This window comes from Bos javanicus, chromosome 3 (assembly GCF_032452875.1).
Source record: "Bos javanicus breed banteng chromosome 3, ARS-OSU_banteng_1.0, whole genome shotgun sequence".
Taxonomy (NCBI): Eukaryota; Metazoa; Chordata; class Mammalia; order Artiodactyla; family Bovidae; genus Bos; species Bos javanicus.
This window is the reverse complement of record NC_083870.1, coordinates 9,999,860-10,024,422: the sequence shown is the minus strand read 5'-3', so window position 1 is coordinate 10,024,422 and position 24,563 is coordinate 9,999,860. Positions and strand designations below refer to the sequence as shown.

The window sequence follows — 24,563 nt, the reverse complement described above, 5'->3', positions numbered from 1 at the left end:
CCACCAAAAAAAGATAAAGAAGAAAAGGTAAAGACGTCCGAAGACCAAGAAGAAGCTGCAGCGAGGCAGTAAGAGGGGCACAACCGCAGTAAAATCAAATTCCATAGCAGCCTGGGGGGTGACCCACAAACTGGAGAACGATAATACCAAAGACATTCTCCCACTGTGGTGAAGGCTCTGAAGCCCACATCAGGCTTCCCAGCCTGGGGATCTGACAAAGGGACTGCGAATCCCTGGGGAACCTGACCTTGAAGGCCAAAGGAGTGTGATTATAGGACTTCAACGGGACTGGGGGAAACAGAGACTCCAGTCCTGGAGGGCACAGACAAAATCTTGTGTGCGCCAAGACCCAGAGGAAAGGAGCCGTGACCCCACAGGAGACTGAACCAAAAGTACCTGCTCGTGTTGGAGGGCCTCCTGTGGAGGCGGGGGTCAGCGGAGCTTCACCACTGGGCTGGGACACTGGCGGCAATTTATGTTTTCCAACTTCTCCATCTATTCTTTTTTTTTTATGTTCTTTCTCAAGCCTTCATCAAATGTAGTAGAAAAGCTTTTATATACATATATGTATATAAGTAATATGTATTATATATATTTTAGAAAACATGAATTTTTGCCTAACACAATTAATGACATTTTGATTCCACTTGTTTGACTTAGTATTAATAGAATGCTAGATTTCTAGTTAAAAAATAGATATGCAACAAGTAACAAAGGTTTACGGGACAGCACAGGCAACTATATGGAAAATAATTTCAAAAACAATATATGTGTATATGTATAACTGAATCACTTTGCTGTGTACCTGAAACATTGTAAGTCAACTATACTTCAGTAATATATATATATATATTAAGAAAACAATAAAGTGCTTGCCAGTGGCTTATCTGACTACCTTATGCTTTATAGTCAAGAAAATTCATTTGTGTTACGCTCCTTCTAGCAAAGAAGAAATACCAATTTGAGCTTGTAGTTTCTTCCCCACTTCCTGTATTTAGATTATCAAGCGCTAACACAACCCACGTCAGAGGGGGTCACCCACCCACCCCTGTGGCCTAGATGCTCTCCCTGCCATCCTCGCCCCTGACTCCCGTCTGCCCTGTGGACCCTCTTCCACGCCAGGCTGGGCCCCATGCTGCTCTGGACAGTTGCGCTCCTCTTCGGTAAGTCACCAAGTCCCAGTAGCCTCTCCTGGGCACCAAAGACTGTGTCGTTCCTAAGATGCAAAGTTCCTTATTTCACCTTTCCTAATTCAAGTGGGTTTATGGCTAGAGTTTGAGACTAGTGTGTGCACATGGGTATGCTTGAGAGTGATGGAGGTGAGAGTGATGGAGGTGAGAGTGATGGAGGTGAGAGTGATGGGGATGAGAGTGATGGAGGTGAGACTGATGGGATGAGAGTGATGGGGATGAGAGCGATGGAGGTGAGAGTGATGGGGATGAGAGTGATGGAGATGAGAGTGATGGAGGTGAGAGTGGTGGGGATGGGAGTGATGGAGGTGAGAGTGATGGAGATGAGAGTGATGGGGATGAGAGTGATGGAGATGAGAGTGATGGGGATGAGAGTGATGGGGATGAGAGTGATGGGGATGAGAGCGATGGAGGTGAGACTGATAGGGATGAGAGTGATGAAGATGAGAGTGATGGAGGTGAGACTGATAGGGATGAGAGTGATGGAGATGAGAGTGATGGAGGTGAGGCTGATGGAGGTGAGACTGATGTGGATGAGAGTGATGAGGATGAGGCCATTTGGGGAGCCTCAAGCTTTCCTACCCCATTTTCCTGGGTCCTTGGAAGGGCAACCATTTGATGTGTCAAAGCTAATTTAGGGAGCCAAAAAAATCACATGCTGAAGTCCAATGACATTTTTCACCCTGTGAAATCAAGTTAAAATATCCATCAGGTCTATCTTGAAAGGAAAATAAAATCACAGAAGGAAAGGAGGCTGCTGGGGTGCAGAGGAAAGATCAGGGAAGTGGACAAAAGGCAGTTCCACACATTTTGCTCAGCAAGCAGAACTAAACGTGAGGTTTTACAAGGAGATATATTTTTAAGAAGCCTCAGCCTTTTCTTGGAACCAGTCAACAATGACTGGGCTTCTTCCCTGGTCAAGAGATTTATGCCCTGAGTGTCCAAAGCCCTCCTCAAAATGGCTATTCCTATTCTGCCTACTTCCTCTCTCTGTCCAGGGAGGTTCTGATTTGGGTCTGAAGGCCTGTGGGGACCCATGTTCTTGTTATTGTTGCTGTTGTTGAGTAGCTACATTGTGTCCAACTCTTTGCAACCCCATGCACTGTAGCCCACCAGGCTCCTCTGTCCATGGGATTTCCAAGGCAACAATACTGGAGTGGGTTGCCATTTCCTTCTCCAGGGTATCTTCCCAACCCAGGGATTGAACCTGCATCTCCTGAATCCCTGCACTGGCAGGAAGATTCTTTACCACTGAGCCACCTGGGAAGCCCATGGGGACCTATGCTGCTGCTGCTGCTGCTGCTAAGTCGCTTCAGTCGTGTCCAACTCTGTGCGACCCCATAGATGGCAGCCCACCAGGCTCTGCCATCCCTGGGATTCTCCAGGCAAGAACACTGGAGTGGGTTGCCATTTCCTTCTCCAATGCATATGAAGGTTCAAACCCATTCTTCTGAATCCATAGCTGTCTCCTTGATCCACTGGGGCCAGTCACACATGCCAGAAGGAACTGGTCTCCAGACAGAGGATTGGAGTGGGGATGGGTTACTCGGCTCCTCTAGATTCAGCTCAGTCTCAGCCATTGTCATATGCTACACTCGAAAGGAATGAGTCTGGGCACGTAGATCACTTCGCTTCACAGTTTCTGAGTTGACTTGGTTTTTGTTTTAAGCTTGGTCTCAGAAGTTTGTTTTCATTGAACCAGAAAAGCAAAATGTGTTAGTCAGGCAGTCATGTCTGACTCTGCAACCCAGTGGACTGTAGCCCGCTAGGCTCCTCTGTCCATGAAATTCTCCAGGCAAGAATACTGGAGTGGATAACTATTTCCTTCTTCGTGGGATCTTCCTCACCCAGGGACTAAATCCAGAATCTGCATTGCAGGCAGATTCTTTACTGTCTGAGCCACCAGGGAAGCCCTGAAAAGCAAAAGCATTCTTAAAAACACCCCCTTCCTGGGTAGAGTTTGTGGGAATTTAGCCTCTGAGAAGAAAATCCTTGTTCCACTCAGGGCTCTTCCTTCCCCAACATCACCATGTTGCCCTGTGTGTTCTACGAATGGTCATTTGGACAAGTGAGAAGGTCAGTGCTCACATAAGGGCAGGCCTCAGGCCTGGATACGCTCCAGATGGGAGATTCTTAAGGGCACATCCCTTCCTTGCGAAAGGAATAGAGTCCTTGGACTTGACTAGATAAAAATCTAAGAGCTTCCCGGCATGTAGCCCAGGATCTGGACGGGGGAAAGCAGAGGAGAAGGGGTGGAAAGTCAGTAACTGGCTGAATAACTGGATGGCATATGGGAAACCCAGGCAAGACTGAGTCACATCTGATGCTCAGGATCCCAGAAAGCCAGCCTGAGATTCGGACCCCCTGTCTGAAAGAGTCAGAACGAAGTTGCTGTAAGGGTAAAGCTGCTATTTCCTTTCAAGTGCTACTTCCTCTCAGATGTGGCCAGAGAGATAGAGGAGAAAAAAAAAAAAATTAAATGTATGGTACATGCATTATCTCATATAACCTTCAGAGTCATTATAGGCTAGGGTTTAATTTTTATCCCTATGAAGCAGTTGGGGAAACTGAGGTTCAGAAATGTTAAGAAACTTGCCTGGAATTACCCTGCTAACAAGCAAAACAGAGATGGAAACCCAATTCATTTTGTCAAACCCTGTACTTGCTCTGTTCTATCTCACTACCTCTAGTCTGGATGTAGTTGGATTTTAATCAGGTAAAACTAGAAATCATATTCATTTAAAGTGCCTGGCAGGACATGGTCACGTGACAAATGGTACCTGTCGTTAGTATTGGCTATCACAGATTCTAGAGGCTAGAAGCCCTGACACTGAACACGCTGGTCATGGCTGTATAACAGATGTATTTGGGCTTCCCTTGTGGCCCAGATGGTAAAGAATCTGTCTGCAACGCAGAAGACCTGAGTTCAATCCCTGGGTCAGGAAGACCCCCTGGAGAAGGAAATGGCAACCCCCTTCAGTATTCTTGCCTGGAGAAGTCTATGGACAGAGGAACCTGGCAAGCCCTAGTCCATGGGATTGCAAAGAGTCGGACACAACTGAGTGATTAACACACAGTATGATGTATTTAAAATTTAGGCGATGAACCTTGATCTTCCTCTGAGCTGTGCATCGGCCAGCTTCAGTCCTCGTACTGGAACCCACCCCCATACACACACAGCATCCGTGACACACAGCCCTCCCGGTGCGCGGCTGCCACCCCTTGGCAGAGTAGCATGTTACAGCGTGGTAGAGATTTACTGTGATGTAGTCGGAGAAGGAAATGGCAACCCACTCCAGTGTTCTTGCCTGGAGAATCCCAGAGACAGGGGAGTCTGGTGGGCTGCCGTCTATGGGGTCGCACAGAGTCGGACACGACTGAAGTGACTTAGCAGCAGCAGCAGCAGCAGTTCCTCGTGTGGAGCTGAAACCTGCCTCTCTGATCTAACTAGTTTCACTTCTGCCCTATGAGGGCTTCCCAGGTCGCGCAAGTGGTAAATACCCTGCCTTAGTCCATCAGGTATTCGAAGGCCACTGACTATCCCTACTCTGTCTCATCTTTCTCAGATAAATATCTCCCAATTCCTGTAGTAGGAAATGGTTCCTAGGCCCTGTTCGTCGCCCTGGTCTGCTCGGTCCTGCTAAGCTTTGTCAGTGGGTCAGGAGCTGGGCTTTCTCATCCCTCCCAAAGTGGCCCAGTGAGTGCAGAGCTCACTGGGGCTGTGACCTCCGCCATCCAGGACTCCACAGCTTTACAGTAGCTCTTGGTTTCACATCACACTGTCACCTCATCTTCAGCCTGTACCAGACTGAAACCCTCGGGTTCTCGTCATAGGAACTGCTGTAAGCAGGTGTCGTCTACTCTGTTTGTCCCCAGTTGGTGGCCGTTTTGATTAGACACAGTGGTTCTGCAAACGCAACCCCAAGGCCTTGCAGTGCCCTGGAGAGCAAGTCGTTGAGATCTGGGGCACAAGCTCATTTGAAGCATCTATGCTCACTGGAGCCTACCCTCTTGTTATAGGCATCAGTCACCTCAGCCTTATTTGTTCATCACTTTGTAGCTGCAAAACTGTTTTCCGGTAGGGAAGGGAAAGGAAGGGGAGGCATCACTGCCCAGTGAGGTCTTAGTCACTCTGAGGTCAGGCCTTCTTTCTGCTTTCAGCTAATGTAGAAGCCACCTCCCCAGGCGGGGGGTTGGCATAATCTATGTAACTGCTCTGTAAGGGAAAAATGACTTATTGTTACCAAAAGGTATGCATGGCGGGGTCTGGCTGATTGCCACTCAAAAGCCAATAAGCAGGCCAGGTTGGTGGAAAGGAAAGTGCTTTATTTCAGATGCCAGCAACTGTGGGAGAGGGTGGCGGACATCTGTCCAAAGGCTGCTCTGACAAGCAGTGGGTGAGAGCTTTTGTAGACAGAGTGGGGGGCTGGGGGGCTACATGCAGAAACAGCACAGTCATGTCTGACAGTCATCTTCAAACTGGTCATCAGTGGTCTGACTGGCATCATCTTGGTTGTTTTAGGTACTGTTAATCTTCAGTTTGGGGGTCCATTTGTTCCCATTTCTTTGCAGTGAGTTCTTGAAATTGTGGCAGCTCATGTCCTGGACACAGTCTGGACATCGTGTAGTTAATTTCTCCACCTGGGGTTTTGGTATCTATAAGACAGCTCACAGGATATGGCTCAGAATATTATCTATAGCCCTTGAGACAGAACTAAAGGTCCTTGACTATGCCTAATGACTACATTATTATTATTTGGTCCCCTTTGACTGTTTTCCTTTGTTTCAGCATTTCTCACTTCTCTGATTAAGCTTATTCTTTGACTAAGGTTTTCCAGAGGCAAATGGCTAGCAGAGAAGCTGGTGGGGGGAGGGGCAGGGACCATACGGTCCTGCTCCGTTTCATTGTCATTTCCACTATACAGACAGAGCCAGGAACTGGAGGCTCTTGAACTTTAAACAACCTGTGCAAGTTCCCATAGAAAGGGATGGACTCATGGAATCAGTCCACGTCATCTGGTTCCAAAGCCTGTGTGCTTCCCACTACACCAAGATCACAGAAGATGCACTTAGATTGGAGGCAGGGGAAGATAAAGGGATGTGCTCATAATCTTATACACCCTGAGAACCTGCGGGGGAGCTGACCTGAGCTGAGTAGGTAGAGAATATGTCCCAAATCATGTGGACAGCAAGCATGATAGCCTGTGAATGAACATGGCAGATCTGCTGAGGGGATCTCAGCACCCACCCCTCCCAAGACCATTCTTGCATTTCTCAGGATTCTGCACAGCACCCAGCAAAGAAAGGCACAAGTAAATGCCTGGGGACCGGCTGGACCGACTGCACTCAGCCCTACATCATTCATTCTTTTGCCTCTTGCCCCAAAGCCCAGAATATGCTCCACTGCTTTATATCCAACTCTGTCCCTCGGTTTAGGGTCTCCCATCCCTTAGGCTGATCACACCTGCTTAACCTCATCTGTCATCATTTTGTGGTTTGGCCTCTCTTTCCAGGCCACCTGGGCTTCCCTGGTGGTTCAAATGGTAAAGAATCTGACTGCAATGCAAGAGACCTGAATTTGATTCTTGGGTCAGGAAGATCCCCTGGAGAAGGAAATGGCTACCCACTCCAGTATTCTTGCCTGGAGAATCCCATGGACACTGATGCCTGGCAGGCTATAGTCCATGGGGTCACCAAAAGTCAGATATGACTAAGCAACTAACACTTTCACTTTCCTGTCCACTTCCTCTCCTCAAACATTCGTTCTTCTAGAAGCATCAGTGTGATGCATACAAGGTGCAACACGGTGTGACTGCTGGCCTGTTGATAGTTCTCTCACGCGTCCAAGCTGCCTGTCCATGCCCCACAATTGTTTAATGACTACTCCTCCAGGGACACCTCACCTCCTTCATGTGATCACATCCATACAATCTATTCTTACCTCCTTCCTACGATCACTTCCATATACTCTATTCCCCAGAGCTCTGTGGGCAGGTGGGCCACAAGAATTCGGTCCTGCTTTGCTGAGTTCTTCTGTGCATGTAAACAGGCCCCTTAGGCACAATAGTGTAGGAATCTAGTCCTGTGTCTTCCACTTTTTGTTCCCATCCCTGCACGAGTGGGAGAAGCATTCATGCATCTATTTAGTATATGCTTATTGAACACAGACCATGGTCCAGGCACGGGCCCTAGGTGTAGGTAATACGGCAGTGAACTAGACAGGCAGAGGACCTGCTCTCATGGAGCTTAAGTTCTAGACAGAGGGAGGGAGACAGGTGATTACAAGTAAGCAATTTAATGGTAAGGTAATTTTAAATGATGCTAAGTGCTCTGATGGTAACACAATAGGGTATTATGATAATTGTGCTAAGTTGCTTCAGTCATGTCCAACTCTTTGCAACCGTATGGACTGTAGCCTGCCAGGCTCCTCTGTCCATGGGATTCTCCAGGCAAGAATACTGGAGTTGCCATTTCATCCTCTAGGGGATCGTCCCAACTCAGGGATTGAACCCATGTCTCTTGCATCTCCTGCATTGGCAGGCAGGTTCTTCACCATGAGCACCACCTGGGAAGCCCAGCAAGACCTGTCCCAGGAGGTCATATTTAAAATGAGATGGGGCGAAGAATTCCAGGCAGTAGGTCCACCATAAAAGTTGAGTGGCTGAGTGGCTGGGTGGCTGTTTGGTTAGACAGCTGGGTGGCTGGGTGTTGAGTGGCTGGGTGGCTGTTTGGTTAGATAGCTGAGTGGCTGGGTGTTGAGTGGCTGGGTATGTGAATGGTTGGGTGGCTTAGATAGTTATGTGCTTAGGGGGCTGGGTGGTTGACTGGTTGCATGAATGTTAGCGTCTATTTATAAGGTGACAGGCCCTCTCCTTGTCAGAAAGTTCTTTCTGCTACTTAATCTACCACTTTTTTTCTCTTGCAGTTCCCTGTGTTGGGAAAATTGGTGAGTCTTGTCCATGTCTCTTTCATCTCCAAGGGTGTCTCTGGGCCAAAACTTAATAGATAGGCAAAATCAGGGCCATTGGGTCAATCCTAAAGGAAATCAACCCTGAATATCCATTGGAAGGATGGATGCTGAAGCTGAAGCTCCAATACTTTGGCCATCTGATGCGAAGAGCCGACTCATTGGTAAAGACCCTGATGCTGGGAAAGATTGAGAGCAGGAGGAGAGAGGGACGACAGAAAATGAGAGGGTTGGATGGCATCAGAAGCCTGGGAGTAATGATGAGTAATAGACTAGGAAGCCCTAAGAAGAGCCCCAGCGCATCCTGCCTTCACCTGGTCCACCTGGATCCCTGGATCAGAAGAACTAATGATGCTCACAGTGTAGCTGAATGACGGACCTTGCTTCCTTGGCTGCTCGTCCTAGTATCACTGAGTATTGCTAGCAATGAGTTTGGACATGAGTTTGAGCAGACTCCAGGAGATAGTGAAGGACAGGGAAGCCTGGCACACTGCAGGTCTATGCAGTTGCAAAGGGTCAGACACGACTGAGAGACTGAACAACAACAACAACGTTGGGTCCCCAGCAACATCCTCAGAGCATCACCGGCCTAGATCTCTTCCTCGGGAGTCCTCACCAGTGCCTAGGAAGAGGGGAAACCCAGGACTTCACTGTCTCAGGCTGTGATAGTTACAGGGTGACTTCAAGTTCCAGAAGAATGACTCTCAGCCTCCACCCAGCCCCCTTATAAGTCCAATGGCCTCCATTTCCTCCTCTCAGTGTGGCTCTGGAGCTCCTGCTATCCCCACTCATCAACATCCAGATTCGCTTCCATCCCGCTCATGTTCAAGGAATCAGGCATCTTTGTCTGTGGGTCAGCCTTCTTTCTCCCCTGGCTACCTTTGCCCTCCTGCTCATCCTGTCCCACTGACCTCCATGGAGCTTCTGTCAAGTGGGTGAAAACTCTGACCTATGAAATCTTGACCTCTAGGGGCATGTTCTGTGATGCCCGAGAGGACGAATCCAAACCAATATTTAGTGGTGCTAGAAAGAGCAGCCAAGGAAGCAAGGGCCATTATTCAGCTACGCTGTGAGCATCATTAGTTCTTGGGTGAGAATAAGAGTCCAGGGGATCCAAGAGAACCAAACGTAGGATGTGCTGAGGCTCTTTTTAGGGCTCCCTATCTGATTACGCATCATTACTCTCAGGCTTCTGAGGTTATCTGGGACCAGCGGTACCTGGTTTGCCAAAGACGTATGTCCCGGGGCCAGGCCAGTCTGGGATTGCCCTGCAAATAATGCTGGGTCCCCAGAAGCTCTTCTCTTGTCCACATCGGGGCATAAAAGGCATTTTAGAAATGAGGACAGAGGTGGCAGATCCCACATCGTGACTGTGGTGGAGACGAACCTCACTGCTGGGAGTGCTGATGGAGGCTGGGCCAGGGGAAGCCCAATGAGGGAAGCAGGGGGGAGCGAGCCCAGGCCATGGCACGTGCAACACCCACCCCTCCAGCTCCTCTCTGATGGAGAGGGGTGCACATACCATCCGAAGTGGATGCTGCAGAAAGAGCTGTGCTGGGGTCACCAGGGAAGAAGAAACCAAACTAGGAGAATGGGGATCCAATCAAGAAGAACAAAGAGAACAATGGATGGAAGGAACGCAATTTGCCTCAAGCTTGCCAAGGTGGCAGAGGAAAGTGCGTTGCAAAAGCAAACAAGGAGGGGGACTTCCCTGATGGTCCAGTGGTTAACACTCTGAGCTTCCACTGCAGAGGGAAGGGTTCCATCTCTGGTCATGTAAGAGGGAAAAAAAAAATGGAGAGAAGAAGGGTAGGAGGGAAGGAGGCCAGAGAGAAGGCACGGAAAGAGAAGAGGAGGGAGAGGAGGGAGGAGGAAAACAGGAGAAGGGCAGAGGAAACAGGGAGGAAGGGAGTGGAGGAAAGCAGAGGGCCCCCGGTCTGGCATGACGACCTGGGGACAGTGACAGCTGCGAGGGTGCCATCCAGGAGTCTCCATCCCAGGAGTGGGGGGAGGGGGCGGGATTAGGCTGGGGAAGAGGGGGAAAGTGGACTGAGGGGCCCACAGCTCCAGGGTGACCCTGTTCCTGCATCTTACAGTCTGGCTGAGCCCCCAAGCCCAGCCACAACTTGTGTTTGAGGGGGATATACTGATTCTGCGATGCCGGGGAAGGAAGAACGCGGCACTGTCCCATGTGAAATTCTACAGAGATGGAAAATTCCTCCATTTCTCTAAGAAAAACCAGCCTCTCCTCCTGGGGACAGCAACAGCTAACAGCAGTGGCTGGTATAACTGCACTGGGCAGGTGAAATATCCCAGAAACATGGACTCATGGGACTCAGGGACTGTCATGGTTCAAGTCCAAGGTGAGTCACCACGTGGTGGGTGGGATGGTTAGGGTGCTGCTCAGGGGCCTGGTCTTAGAGGACAGCAGGGCTTGGAGCTTCACCCCTCTCTCTGGCTGCCCCTGCTGCTGGGTCAGTCGGTAGGGCCTTGAGATGCCCAAGATGCTGTCTCCATACCCTCCCCCCAACATGGGACATGCCTAGAGTCAGGGAAGGAGGTGGAAGATGCCCTGGGCGGGCAGGGCGGGAAGAGCCCAGAAGCAACCCTGATGCTCACTGCCCCCTTGAGACCCTGAGCCAGACTCTTCCCCTCTGGGGACTAGGTGACCGCTAAGGCCCCTCCGGGTCTGGCTTTCTGGGACCCCAGAGGGGCTTGGGAGCATGGGCATTGTTTCAGGGTTTGTGGTTGGGATGAGCGGTGAGGTGCTGGGAGACGGTGACAGTATTTCCGTGGGGTCTGGAGTGGGCCGAAGCTCAGACCTCAGCCTCCCCAGGCCTCACTGTCCAGACTCCCGTCCTGAGCCCCCAGCTGTCTCTCCCCAGAGCTGTTCCTGCCTCCCGTGCTGACAGCCCTCCCCTCTCATGAGCTCTGCGAGGGGAGCCCTGTGACCCTGAGATGTCAGACGAAGCTGCACAGTCAGAAGTCGGCCTCGCGGCTTCTCTTTTCCTTCCACAAGGAGGGCCGCACCCTGCAGAACAGGAGCTCCCGCCCAGAACTCCGCATCCCAGCAGCCAAAGAGGGAGACGCCGGGCTTTACTGGTGCAAGGCATCCTCTGAGGGTGGCCAGATCCAGAAACGGAGCCCTCAGCTGGAGCTCAGGGTGTGGGGTGAGTGGGGGAGGGGAGACACTGCTTAGACGCCTGGGCTGTGGGCAGTGGGGCCCCTGATTGTGTGGGGAGGGGTCCCTAAGGGAGGAGCCTGGGTAGTCCACTGACCTCCCAATTGTGTGCTCCCCAGCTCCCGTGTCCCATCCTCTGCTTACCCTGAGACCCACCAGCCTAGCTGTGGGGGATGAGGTGGAGCTCCTCTGTGAGGTCCAGAGGGGCTCCCCTCCGATCCTGTACTCATTCCACCTCAATGGGGACATCCTTCGGAACCACGTGGCTCCCCATGGGGGACCCGCCTCCTGCCTCTTCCGGGTGACGTCAGAGCAGGATGCTGGGAACTACTCCTGCGAGGCTGGGAACCGTGTCTCCAGAGAGACAAGTGAGCCCAAGACACTCTCTGTGGATGGTAGGTCTTGTCCCCCAGCTGGGCTCTGAGCCCTAGACCTCACTGATCTGTGTTCCTCCTGCTGTGCCCGGCTCAGTGCTGGGTACAGAGCAGGCACTGCATGACTGACTGAGCATGGACCCTGATGGGAACATCTCCACTGAACCTGGTGGAGAAATAGTGAAGCCCACGGAGAGGGAGGGGACACCATGGCGGGGGGGGGGGGGGGGTTGCCACATGGTCAGCCATGGGATGCCCATCCACGTTGACATCCTTTGGTCCTTCCCTCATTCCCGTTGCCCAGGCTTCTTCAGGCCAGGCGTTTCCCACTAATGCCAGCCACTCTGACTCTCCTGCACTTGTCTGGGGTGCATTTGTGAATTTCGTCCTCAATGCTCATGGTCACCTCTACTCACCCCCGAGATCCTCAGGTCTTATCTACACCCACCAGTAGCAACTGGCTGGTTCCTTGGCTGCCTGCAAGTCTGCTTGCCATGATGGTCATTGCTGCTGCACTTCTGGGGTATTGCAGACCCTGGAGAAAAAACGGTTAGTAACTCTTTTTGGCCTTCTTGGTTACTGAATCCCTATGCCAGGCACAGTCCAGCCATTGGAAAACAAGTCTGATGGGACCAATTGCTTACTTATGGGTACTGGTGGGGAGAGGGACTTTTCTTCACATGTCACACAAAGGGACCCCCAGAAGGACAGCTACACCTTCCAAAACTCACACACACCCAGGAGTGTGTTGGTGCAGTCACACAAACACACAGCTGCACACTCAGGCATGAATAAGGCACAAACAGAGGAATTCTTACAAGCCAAACGAGATGTAGACCAGTGTCCTTCGCATTTGAAAGACAGTCTATGGCTGTGAATATGACAAACCCAAGGCCTCCAACTCTCTCCTTGAAGTCAGGGGAGCTCTGGTCTGCTTAGCAGGGGAGAAAGAGGGCATGAAAACTCCAGTGCACGTGTGTGCTCACGCACACACACTTCTGTGCTATACTGGGCTCTGGGTGAGTGTCCATGTATGTCAACTCAACAGGAAGGAAGTGTGGTGGAGAGGACTGGGGAGTGGCCTGGTCCCAGCACCACTATTTACTAATTCGGCGACCTTGGGCCAGTTCCCTCGAAGGTTCACTAAATGTCTCCCTCTAGGGATGTTGTAAGGTCTGAGATAATGAGGTAACATCTATCTCATGCCTAATGTATTAGCCTGGCATTGAGTGGGAGCACAGCACGTTCTCATTCTAGTTTGAGCACATCACCTGGCGGGCTCCCAGGCTGCCTTTGCTCCTGCTATCCATTCTCCAATTCCTCCGATCAGAGTCTTTGAAAATAAAAAGTTTAGTTAAGTTTCAGGTGAGATGTGAAACTATTCCATAAGATATTGTCTACCACATGCCTGCCTCCAACTTACATTTCAACAAGCCTCATTTCTCTTAACAGCATTTAAAGACTGAAATATGTACTCTTGAAATAAATCCATCACGTTCTTCTGCGGAACAGCAACAACAACAAAAATCAGATGAGAGTAATGCTATAGGCTATAGGGAGGATTCTATAGGAGAAAGAGGCTGCCCTGATAGCTCAGTTGGTAAAGAATCTGCAAGCAATGCAGGAGACCCCAGTTCGATTCCTGGGTCAGAAAGATCCCCTGGAAAAGGGATAGGCTACCCATTCCAGTATTCTAGGGCTTCCCTTGTGGCTCAGCTGGTAAAGAATCCGCCTGCAATGCGGGAGACCTGGGTTTGATCCTTGGGTTGGGAAGATCCCTGGAGAAGGGAAAGGCTACCCACTCCAGTATTCTGGCCTGGAGGATTCCATGGACAGTACAGTCCATGGAGTCACAAACAGTGGGACATGACTGAGCAACTTTCCCTTTCTATAGGGAGAAAGAAGTGAAAATAATTAGATAAATGGGATTTCTAGGTAATCTATGGGTTTTGAAATTCAAGACTCTTCTCCTGTTCCTGTCTTGGTCATGATAATTAAGCATGAATGTTGGCTTTCAAAGCAATCACCTTGGGTGGCTCCAAGTTATTCCAATTTTAACCTTTGTTTGCCTGAAGCCATGTTGAAGGGAATGGTTCCCAGCACCAAAGCTATTTGGTGCCAGTTTATTCCTAGGGCACCTACAGTGGTTCAAATCAACCTATTTCTTCCTCCCCCAGGGACATTTTTATTTTCCACTTGCCAAGGGCGAAAGTAATTGGTGTCATAGACCTTCAGCTAGATTTGCTTATTGAAGTATGCGGCCCCCTCTGTTAAGGAATTTGTGATGAGTTTTCTGGGAGCTAAGCCAGCCTGCTCTTTGAGGAAGACCACCCTATCATACAGTTTCAAGAATTCCTCCCTGACCACAGCCAGGGTACCTGAAAGTATCTCTCCCCACCCCCAGCCCCACCACCTCACCAGGCACCCCAGTTAGAGCTTAAGTCAACCTCCAGCTTCCTCTCCCCTTCTTAATTTAGCAGCCTTTGTCCATCTAACTTCTCATCTCTGCTTTCCTTTAGTCTTGAGTCCATGCAGTCAGGCCAGGGTTGCTTTAAGGTACCAGGGGGGGTTCCCTGGTAGCCTAGCTGGTAAAGAATCCGCCTGCAGTGCAGGAGACTCTGGTTCGATTCCTGGGTCAGGAACATCCCTGAAGCAGGGATAGGCTACCCACTCCAGTATTCAAGGTCTTCCCTGGTGGCTCAGATGATAAAGAATCTCCCTGCAATGTTGGAGACCTGAGTTGGAGACCTTTGATTCCTGGGTTGGGAAGATGCCCTGGAGGAGGTATGGCAACTCACTCCCGTACTCTTGCATGGAGAAGCGCAGTGGAGAGAGGAGCCTGGCGGGCCACAGTCCATGGGGTTGCAAAGAGTTGGACACCACTGAGGAACTAAGGACAGTGCAGTTGGAGAGAGACGGAGGCAGGCCCAGAGTTAGATGGGGAGGCACAGGAGCAGGGACCGTGAACTGATGGCCTGTGAGTTCTGCTCTCCCTGCACCTACATAAAACCTCCTTCCCTGGCCTGGCCTCAGTAACATGACTGTTCCTACCCACTCACCTCTGCATCAAAGCATTAAAGGCAAAGCCACATATCACAGTCTTCTCCCTCCCAGCCCCAAACAAGATGGTGGAGGAGCAGTCACTGGTGAAAGATCTTCAAGAAGATGGGACAAAGGGACATCCCTCTTCATGTGGAGACTCTGCCTCCCCTCTCATTCCACCCCCCTACCCACCCCCACTGTCAGCCTGCTAGCACCTGGACTCCAGTTCAAAAGAAACTTATTTTCTCTCATGAAAATAAGACTCCCGGTGGAGGTCTTACCATTTCAGAATCTCAGGGGCACAAATCCTTCTTTAGAATGTTACTCAGAAAACCAGCTTCAGGCCAAATTCCCCAGTTACCCAAGAAACACTGTCCAACAACTTTTTTCTCCATGCTCGACTTTCCAAGATCCTTAATCATTTCCAGACAGCATATTCATTCCTCAAGAAATGAAAACAACCCACAGACTGTATCTATGAAGGCAAGCTTCAAAGCGTTTTGACCAATGACGGAATCACTAGGACTAGGATGTGGTCATACAGGGGGTCTGCTTCAAAGTAGCACTTACATAAGTGTCCAAGTTCTCGCTGTTTTTTTAAGTGTTCATTTTACTTCCTGTTGTCACGCCTCCCATAAAACACAGTTCCATCAAATTTACAGAGCTCTTTGAGAATGAAAACTCAGAATCACAGCCTTGACAGATGAGCATCAGGGAATGTCTAATAATCAGGGGCCTCTCTGAGTCTCCACAAATGCCCTCTTCGTTTTACAGGAGGAGCCATGTTCAAAGGCGCTACCTGATGACTCTGATGCTTTCTTGCTATTAGAGCTGATGAATATTTCTTGGACACCGGGCATGAACTGGGTGTTCTCAAATACACCTGTGACCCAATTCCCACCCCAGGACATAATTTTTAAAGTTCTGGAAACGCCTGCTATCACAGAGGCAGCAGGCTAATGGAGAAAAAAGCATACACGCTGGATTAAGATTCTGTCTCCACCAGCTTTCTGTGTGACCTTGAAGAAGTCACCTCTCCCAACCAGTCACCTCATTTTAAAAAATGGAAATCATAGTATTAACCTTTGCAAAGTGGTTGTGAAAAATGTCAGACAGCAGAGAATTAGGAAGGGGGCCCTTTTTGACATCCAGCTCTCTGCTGGCCCCTGGGTGAAGAGCTTTGCTATTAAGTAGACGTTGCATTTGAATTCCCTGGTCCTGGGGTGTTTCTGGCACATGGTGTGTTGTTAAAATTATTAGCTTTCCTCCTTCTGAAAAGCGGCCTGACTTGTGGATCTGCACTGTTTCAACGCAAGGGTGTAACCCATCTTTTCTGACCCTGCTTCCTCCAGTTTGTGATTCCTATGGAGCCATCCTATCCATTAGAGTATTTTTTTCAAAAGAAACATCCCATAAAAATCAACCGTGTCCAGACCTGTTGATTAACAATCATCAGCAAACCTGTCTCAGACCTCCAGCAACCCACTGTTGTTGTGTTAGTCGCTCGGTTTCGTCTGTTTCTTTGCTACCCTATGGACTGTACCCCGCCAGGCTCCTCTGTCCATGGGATTCTCCAGGCAAGAATACCAGAGTGGGTTGCTGTGCCCTCCTCCAGGGGAATCTTTCCCACCTGGAATCAAACCCGGGTCTCCTGCATTGCAGACAGACTCTACCATCTGAGCCACTAGGGAAGACCAGCAACCTCCACTGACATTTTTTGAAATTTAATTTTTAAATATTTTATACAATTTTTAAAGGTAATTTTACATGATTTGTAAAGGTAAACTGACTGTCTTACTCTCAGTCTCTCTCACCCTCTGCCTAGTCTGCTCTCTGAGGGCGCTCAGTGAATCATACCTTTGCATCTCCTAGGGCCCCTTCCACCCCGGAATTTACCCTCAGCCCCAAGTGAAGAGCAGCACCCGCTGTATGTCAACGGTAAGGACTTGCATCAGGACCAGCGTCTGTCCATAAAGGCAAAGAAGGGCCTTGCCAGGGGAGTTGGGAAAAAGAAGGCCTCATGAGCCTGAGTCTCGGGAATCAGTCATTTGGGGAAGAAAGCAGGAGGCTTCTGGGGAGAGCTTGAGGAGCAAGGGCATGGAGCTGGTGGTGGGAGAGGGAAGCAGGAAGGGATCCCAGCCCCCAGAGGGGAGGTTTAGACCAACAATTACCAGGTTATGTCCCAGGAGCCAAATCTGGCCCACCAAGTATTTTTGCAAGGAACATCGTGTATGTACTGTGTATGGTTGCTTTCACACCACAGAGCTGGGGCTTGCAAAAACTAAAATATTCACTACCTTTTTTTACAAAAACACCCAAACCAACCTCTAGCTGCCAACCTCTAGTTTGAACAATATCAGGGCTAGAGAAACTGCTAGAACCTGCATCAGGGAGCACAGTCCTCCTGCCAAGATGGATATCTCACATTAATAACCACTTCCCACTGCCAGTTATCAGCATAACAGCCCCTGACTGGCTTCCTTCCATAAGCGTCCTCAGAACACTTAGGTCTCGAGGTGGGAGAGCAGGTGGGTCCTAGTTAAGTCGCATTCCTTCTTTCAGTTTATCACCAGAATGAAAATAACGAAGGAGTTATCTACTCTGAGATTCACACAATCACAATCCCAAGGGAGCATGAAGGTAAGTGATCTCTGACCAACCTTGACATCTTTGTTCATCTAAGTTTGGGGCTTAGGGTGAGGTATCACTACCACCATCATCACCCTGACCACCACCATCATAATTACTGGCACTTTAACCACCACCACCACCACCATCATCTCCTCCTTCACGACTTCACGACCACCATCACCACAAACACAGGTGTGTCGAAAGTTCAGTTCAGTTCAGTTGTTCAGTTGTGTCTGGCTCTTTGCAACACCATGGACTGCAGCACGCCAGGCTGCCCTGTCCATCACCAACTCGTGGAGCTTGTTCAAACTCATGTCCATTGAGTCACTGATGCCATCTCATCCTCTGTCGGCCCCTTCTCCTCCTGCCTTCAATCTTTCCCAGCATCAGGGTCTTTTCAAAGGAGTCAGTTCTTCACATCAGGTGGCAAAGTATTGGAGCTTCAGCTTCAGCATCAGTCATTCCAATGAATATTCAGGACTGATTTCCTTTAGGATGGACCGGTTGGATCTCCTCGCAGTCCGAGGGACTCTCAAGAGTCTTCTCCAACACCACAGTTCAAAAGCATCACTTCTTCGGTGCTCAGCTGTCTTTATGGTCCAACTCTCACATCCATACACGACTACTGAAAAAACCATAGCTTTGACTAGACAGACCTTTGTTGGCAAAGTAATGTCTCCACTTTTTAATATGCTATCTAGGTTTCCCATAGCTTTTCTTCCAAGGAGCAAGCATCATTTAATTTCATGGCTGCAGTCACCATCTGCAGTGATTTTGGAACCCAAGAAATAAAGTCTGTCACTGTTTCCATTGTTTCCCCATCTATTTGCCATGAAGTGATGGGACCAGATGCCATGTTCTCAGTTCTTTGAATGTTGAGTTTTAAGCCAGCTTTTTCACGCTCCTCTTTCACTTTCATCAAGAGATTCTTTAGTTCTTCTTTGCTTTGACACCATAAGAGTGGTGTCATCCACATATCTGAAGTTATTGATATTTCTCCCAGAAATCTTCATTCCAGCTTGAGCTTCATCCAGCCCAGTATTTCACATAATGTACTCTGCATATAAGTTAAAAGCAAGGTGACAATATACAGCCTTGACATACTCCTTTCCCAATTTGGAAGCAGTCCATTGTTCCATGTCCAGTTCTAACTGTTGCTTCTTGACCTGCATACAGATCTCTCAGGAGGCAGGGCAGGTGGTCTGGCATTCCCCTCTCTTTGAGAATTTTCCACAGTTTGTTGTGATCCACACAGTCAAAGGCTTTGGCATAGTCAATAAAGCAGAAGTAGATGTTTTTCTGGAACTCTCTTGCTTTTTCGAGGATCCAACAGATGTTATCAATTTGATCTCTGGTTCCTCTGCCTTTTCTAAATCCATCTTGAACTTCTGGAAGTTCTCGGTTCATGAACTGTTGAAGCATTTTGAGCATTGGAGAATTTTGAGCATTACTTTGCTAGCATGTGAGATGAGTGCAATTTTGCGGTAGTTTGAGCATTCTTTGGCATTGTCTTTCTTTGGGATTAGACTGAAAATTGCCTTTTCCAGTCCTGTGTCCACTGCTGAGTTTTCCAAATTTGCTGGCATATGGAGTGCAGCACTTTCACAGCATCATCTTTTAAAACTTGAAATAGCTCAGTTGGATTTCATCACCTCCACTAACTTGTTCGTAGTGATGTTTCTTAAGGCCCACTTGACTTCGGAATCCAGGATGTCTGGCTCTAGGTGAATGGTCACACCACCGTGATTATCTGGGTCATGAAGATCTTTTTTGTATAGTTCTTCTGTGTATTCTTGCCACCTCTTCTTAATATCTTCTGCTTCTGTTAGGTCCATACCATTTCTGTCCTTTATTGTGCCCATCTTTGCATGAAATGTTCCCTTGGTATCTCTCATTGTCTTGAAGAGATCTCTAGTCTTTCCCATTCTATTGTTTTCTTCTATTTCTTTGCACTGATCACTGAGGAAGGCTTTCTTATCTCTTCTTGCTATTCTTTGGAACTCTGCATTCAAATGGGTGTATCTTTCCTTTTCTCCTTTGCCTTTAGCTTCTCTTCTTTTCTCAGCTCTTTGTAAGGCCTCCTCAGACAACCTTTTTGCATTTCTTTTTCTTGGGGATTGTCCTGATCACTGCCTCCTGTACAATGTCCCAAACCTCTGTCCACAGTTCTTCAGGCACTCTGCCAGATCTCACCATCATAAACATCATCTCCACCACACCTTCACTGTGACCATCCCAACTAGGGAGGTGGTTTTTGTTTGTTTGTTTGTTTGCCCTTTTCTGAGCACTGTGGAGGAACAAAGGAAAAAGAATGACAGTTTGTCTCTGCCCCCAATATAAGTCTAAACAGGACAGTCCCAGCTCTAAGATGGAGCCAAAAAGACCATGAACCGCAGCCACAGATACGACAGTGAGGCTGGCAGAACGGGGAGAGCTAGTCCTCTCTCAAACAGACAAACAGGCAACACAGAATTGTGGGAAAGTGCGGGTTTCTGCGTAGGTCAGAATTGAGTTCAGAACTTGACTCTGTGTTCTGTGTGACTGTGAGGAAGTTACATAAACTCTCCAAGCCCAGTCTATAACATGTAGATAATGCCTGCATGTGTGCGTGCTAAGTCGCTTCAGTCATGCCCAGCTCTTTGAGATCCTATGAACTGAAGCCCACTAGACTCCTCTGTCCATGGAATTCTCCAGGCAAGAATACTGGAGTGGGTTGTCATGCCCTCCTGCAGGAGATCTTCCCCACCCAGGGATCAAACCTGATCTCCTGTGGCTCCTGCATTGCAGGCAGATTCTTTACTGCTGCACCATCAGGGAAGCCCAGATAATGGCTACTTTGTAAAATTATTATGAATGACTAGGAATAGAACCTGGGTTGTAGAAACCACAAAGTTTGTCTGGTATGCAATAGGTGTTCAAAAACAGGGAGCTTTCTTTTATGTCTCACCTGCACAGAGACTTCAATTCCTGGTCTATAAAATGGGTCTGAAAAAATAAATAAATAAAATACAATGGGTCTGAATCAGCCTAGGGGCTCTGCTTCCCCACCGCCACATTTCCCCCACATTAGGGAAAGTGGACAGCCAAGGAGTCTCTTGGACACAGGGCTCTTCCCTCAAGACCTGACCAGTTGTGCCTATAACATGGCCAGGCAGATGGGAAGCCCACGTGGGCACAGTTCCTTCCTGTGAAGAGTCACAATGAGGACTTAAACATAAGAGAAAAAAAAAAAAAGAAGTCAACCACAGACTATATGGTTCTCACAAGCAAAATAAGGGAAATGAGGAAATGGGATCCTTTAATCCTTGCAGACAACAAAGATGAAGGCAGGGGTGGGGGTGGAGGTGGTCTGTTTCCAACTCAAGCTCTGAACAGGCTTTACCTGATGGTGGGTGCAGGGATCTGAAACCCAAAGCAAAGAGAGCCCTTATGTTCCAAGATGCTGGAATTTTTGTCAGTGGGAGAATGCTTCACATTCTCTAAGATTCAGTATTCTTATTCTTGCCTGGAGAACCCCATGGACAGAGGAGCCTGGAAGGACATGGTCCATAGGGTCACAAACAGTGAGATACGACTGAAGTGATTCAGCACAGACTACTTCTTATGGAAGTGACTGTGGAGAGTTATTCACCTCGCTGAGCCTTGGAATCAATACCCCCTGCTATATAGGACTGATGTGAGATTAGACATGTAGAATTAGACCTCTGCTTATTATATACTACATAGACTAGATATATAATTCTCACGCCTAAAAGGTTGCCCCATGCAGAACAGGTGTCTAATGGAGGAGTTATTCTAAAAGTATCTTGGAGACCTTTATCTCCCCTGCTTCTCACTGGAATCCTATGAAGCAGTCACAGTCATCACCACCTCCCTTTCCTGGTTGAAGCAGCTGAGGCTTAGAGGCCAGGTCAGTGGCCTCAAGTTGCACAGCTGGGGTTTCCTGACTCCACCTGTTTTCAGATTGAGGGCGAGAGGCCCTGAGAAGTAACAGGAGAGCAGCCCGGACCCTGCCAGCCCGTGTTCTCTAGAGGAAGATGCCAGGGAGGAGGTGGGAAAGGGACACCCCATGAGCCCAGTACCCTAACCTGAATGCTGCTCTTCCCCCACAGCCAGGCCTGCCCAGCCAGCCCAGCAGGAAAAGGTGAGATGGGACTCCTGCTCTTTTCTCCTCCTCTGTGTGACATCGGCTCTCTTACCCTGACCCCACCCTCCCACAGGACATTTCTGTCATCTATGCTGAGGTGAGACACCCACAGCTCAGCAAAAATCCAGACAAGGGGCTGAATAGAAGAAGCACGATCCACTGAGTTCCTACTAGTGACTACAAGGAGGCCCTCTGCTAGCAACGGCATCCCCCCACCCCCAACACACACACCTCCGCAGCCCCCAGTGCTCCCCAGGAGGCCAGGCAACCCCAGCCTCTTCTGTGGCTTCCAGTTCCCCAACCTAGCAGCAAGCACCCCCGTTTGCCGAGCGCATGAGAAAACTCCTGTTATCCCTTAGTGTTCAAAAAGATACATGGTTGTAGATCTGCTTGTTAATAAAGGTGTATCAATTCATTTCATATTGTCCATCAGTAGCGATCATTTGGGCTGCCTGATTATTTGGTCTGGTTTATTCAAGGAGATTGGACTCCGTGAACCGGCCTGGTAATGAGAGTTTGGGAGGGCGAGGAAGAGGAAGGACCAGGGCAGGGAAAAGGAGGGGAGTCTCAATGCAGTCCACAACCAGAGTGTTCAGTGAAGGTTGTTGCTGTTCAGTCGCTAAGTCACGTCCAACTCTTTCCAACCCCATGAACTGCAGCATGCCAGGCCTCCCTGCCCCTCACCATCTCCTGGAGTTTGCCCAAGTTCATGTCCATTGAGTTGGTGTCAATGAACAAAGTGGACATGTTAGTTACTCGGTCGTGTCCGACCTGCAACCCAATGAACTGTAGCCCACCAGGCTCCTCTGTCCATGGAGTTCTCTGGTCAAGAATACTGGAGTGGATTGCCATTTCCTTCTCCAGAGGATCTTCCTGACCCAGGGATGGAACCCAGGTCTCCTGCATTGCAGGCAAGTTCTTTATTATCTGAGCCACAAAGGAAGCAGGGTCAATGAAGGTTAGTTATTAATATATATTTGCTCTGTGGGCCCGTGCCCTGGAATGACAGAGAGTGGGGTCCAAGTTACCAGAACTGGCATCTTCCTCTCCTAGTAAGAAATTAATGTTCAGAGAACTCCTGGCCCCTCAGAGCTGCAAACTTCTATCATTTCCCCTTGAGTTTATTAGAAATGCAGACGCCCAGACCTGCTGAATCAGAATTGCATTTCAATTAGCTCTCTAGGCGGACGATTTGCATGTACATGAAAGTTTTAAAAGCCCTGTCTACCTCCAAAATACATACTTGGTGGAAGTAAATCAGTCCGCTTGCCTTGGAGAGCTTAATTGCTTGCAGTTGTCCTTTGGGAGAAGACAGTGGGTAGGGCAACCCAGGCCAGCCCTTTTTTCTCGCCTCTCTACTCCCTGTTCTCCCTTGCCTCCTCCCATCCCAGCCCTTCCTCTTTCCGGTTCTCTGTCTCTTTCATCGCCCGTCCAGTGCACAGCCAGAATACACCAGGGCCCCCTCCCCTTTGCCCCTTGATTCTGCCAGCATCACTGGGAGGCACACACCATCCAGAAGCCAAGGGCCTTCACAGGTCCATCAGGAAGTAACCCTCCCCCGACCCTAATCCTTTACCCGGCCCTCTGTAAACGAGCCACCCACTTCTAAAAAGTTGAAACGTAGGTAAGACAGCTCAAGAAGGGAACAGCGGTGATGGGGACTGGAAGGAGCCAGCCCTCCAGTCGTGCCCACAGATCACCTCCTTCCTGAGCTTTCATACCTCCCTGCCCTCTGCCCCACACCCGCTCCTGGTCCACGAACTGGGGTCTGTCTGTTAATTGAATTTACCAGTCCAGGTAAGATAATAGAACAGTTGAAAACAAGAATTTAGGAACTTTTATAGCAATCTGATAGAGTAATTTTATGTTTTTTTAATATAATCATTAAAACGAGGGCTTGTGTTTTGTACCTCTCTTTCAATGTTTTTTTAGTAATTCATTTGTATGATATTGTACAAAAGTATAGCTCCACAGTGGATTGGGAGTAATAAAGAAAAACGGATCCTTCAACTCAGGTATGTGAGGAGTTGTAATCTCTCTCTCCCTCTCCGTCTCTCTTTCTTTACCACTAGTGACATCTGAAGCCCTAATGTCAACACATCCAGCCCCAAATCCCATCTCCAGTTCTCAGAGTAGGTACCTGCTTCTGTTCCCAGGGATGCTGGTGGGCAGGGGTGGAAGGAGCACTGCCCAGGGTGGGCCAGACCCTGCAGAAGGGATCCCACAGCCTGCTGCAGTGCTGCTGCCCACAGGAAGGCCCACAGCAGCCTCCATGCTTGATCAAGGCTCTGAAATATGAAACGTTCTTTTTCTTTCCGAGTCAGAGCTAAATGCAAACACTTACCCAGCAGGGGTGAGTTAGCTGTGCCTCATCTAGGGACCAGGGCTCTATGGGGTCGTATCATTTACAGGTAAGAGAACTTATCTGGGATAAGGACCGAGAGGCGTCTGGAGCTGCCCCTTAATGTGGAGACGAAGAGGATGACCAGGAGCCTCAGGGCTGCTCCCTAGTGACTCTCTTGGGTAGTCGGGGACTTGCACAGCAGCCTACACTGTGGTCTGATCCATTCATTGGACAACTTCGTTGTTAGCTCTCATTAAACACCCCACCCTTGTTTTGTATGTGACTATACCATTTAGATATGAACAACAAAAATTGAGCACGGCCCTTCCCTGAACCAGGCAGGTTGCACATGCTGGAATTTCTTTCAATTCCAGGTTATTTTAAATTTGGCTAGGAAATAGACCCCCTACATTTTTATTTAAATAAGCATCCACTATGATTGCAGCCATGAAATTAAAAGACGCTTACTCCTTGGAAGGAAAGTTATGACCAACCAAGATAGCATATTCAAAAGCAGAGACATTACTTTGCCAACAAAGGTCCGTCTAGTCAAGGCTATGATTTTTCCTGTGGTCATGTATGGATGTGAGAGTTGGACTGTGAAGAAAGCTGAGAGCCAAAGAATTGATGCTTTTGAACTGTGGTGTTGGAGAAGACTCTTGAGAGTCCCTTGGACTGCAAGGAGAT

General features: G+C 48.9%; 1 protein-coding gene across 2 annotated transcripts; it reads left to right on the top strand.

The window, feature by feature from the left end:
• The first annotated feature begins 567 nt into the window (after positions 1-567).
• FCRL6 (Fc receptor like 6) lies at positions 568-21,952 on the top strand. Of its 2 annotated transcripts, XM_061402094.1 has the most exons (10): positions 568-1,163; positions 8,116-8,136; positions 10,254-10,520; positions 11,043-11,327; positions 11,458-11,733; positions 12,136-12,261; positions 16,627-16,692; positions 17,317-17,394; positions 21,498-21,529; positions 21,606-21,952. In XM_061402094.1, the coding sequence occupies exons 1-10, from the start codon at positions 1,133-1,135 to the stop codon at positions 21,693-21,695; spliced, it is 1,272 nt and encodes a 423-aa protein (XP_061258078.1). In that variant the 5' UTR covers positions 568-1,132; the 3' UTR covers positions 21,696-21,952. The 2 variants fall into 2 exon arrangements, with proteins under 2 accessions (XP_061258078.1, XP_061258087.1); XM_061402103.1 differs by lacking the exon at positions 21,498-21,529.
• The last annotated feature ends 2,611 nt before the right edge of the window (positions 21,953-24,563 follow it).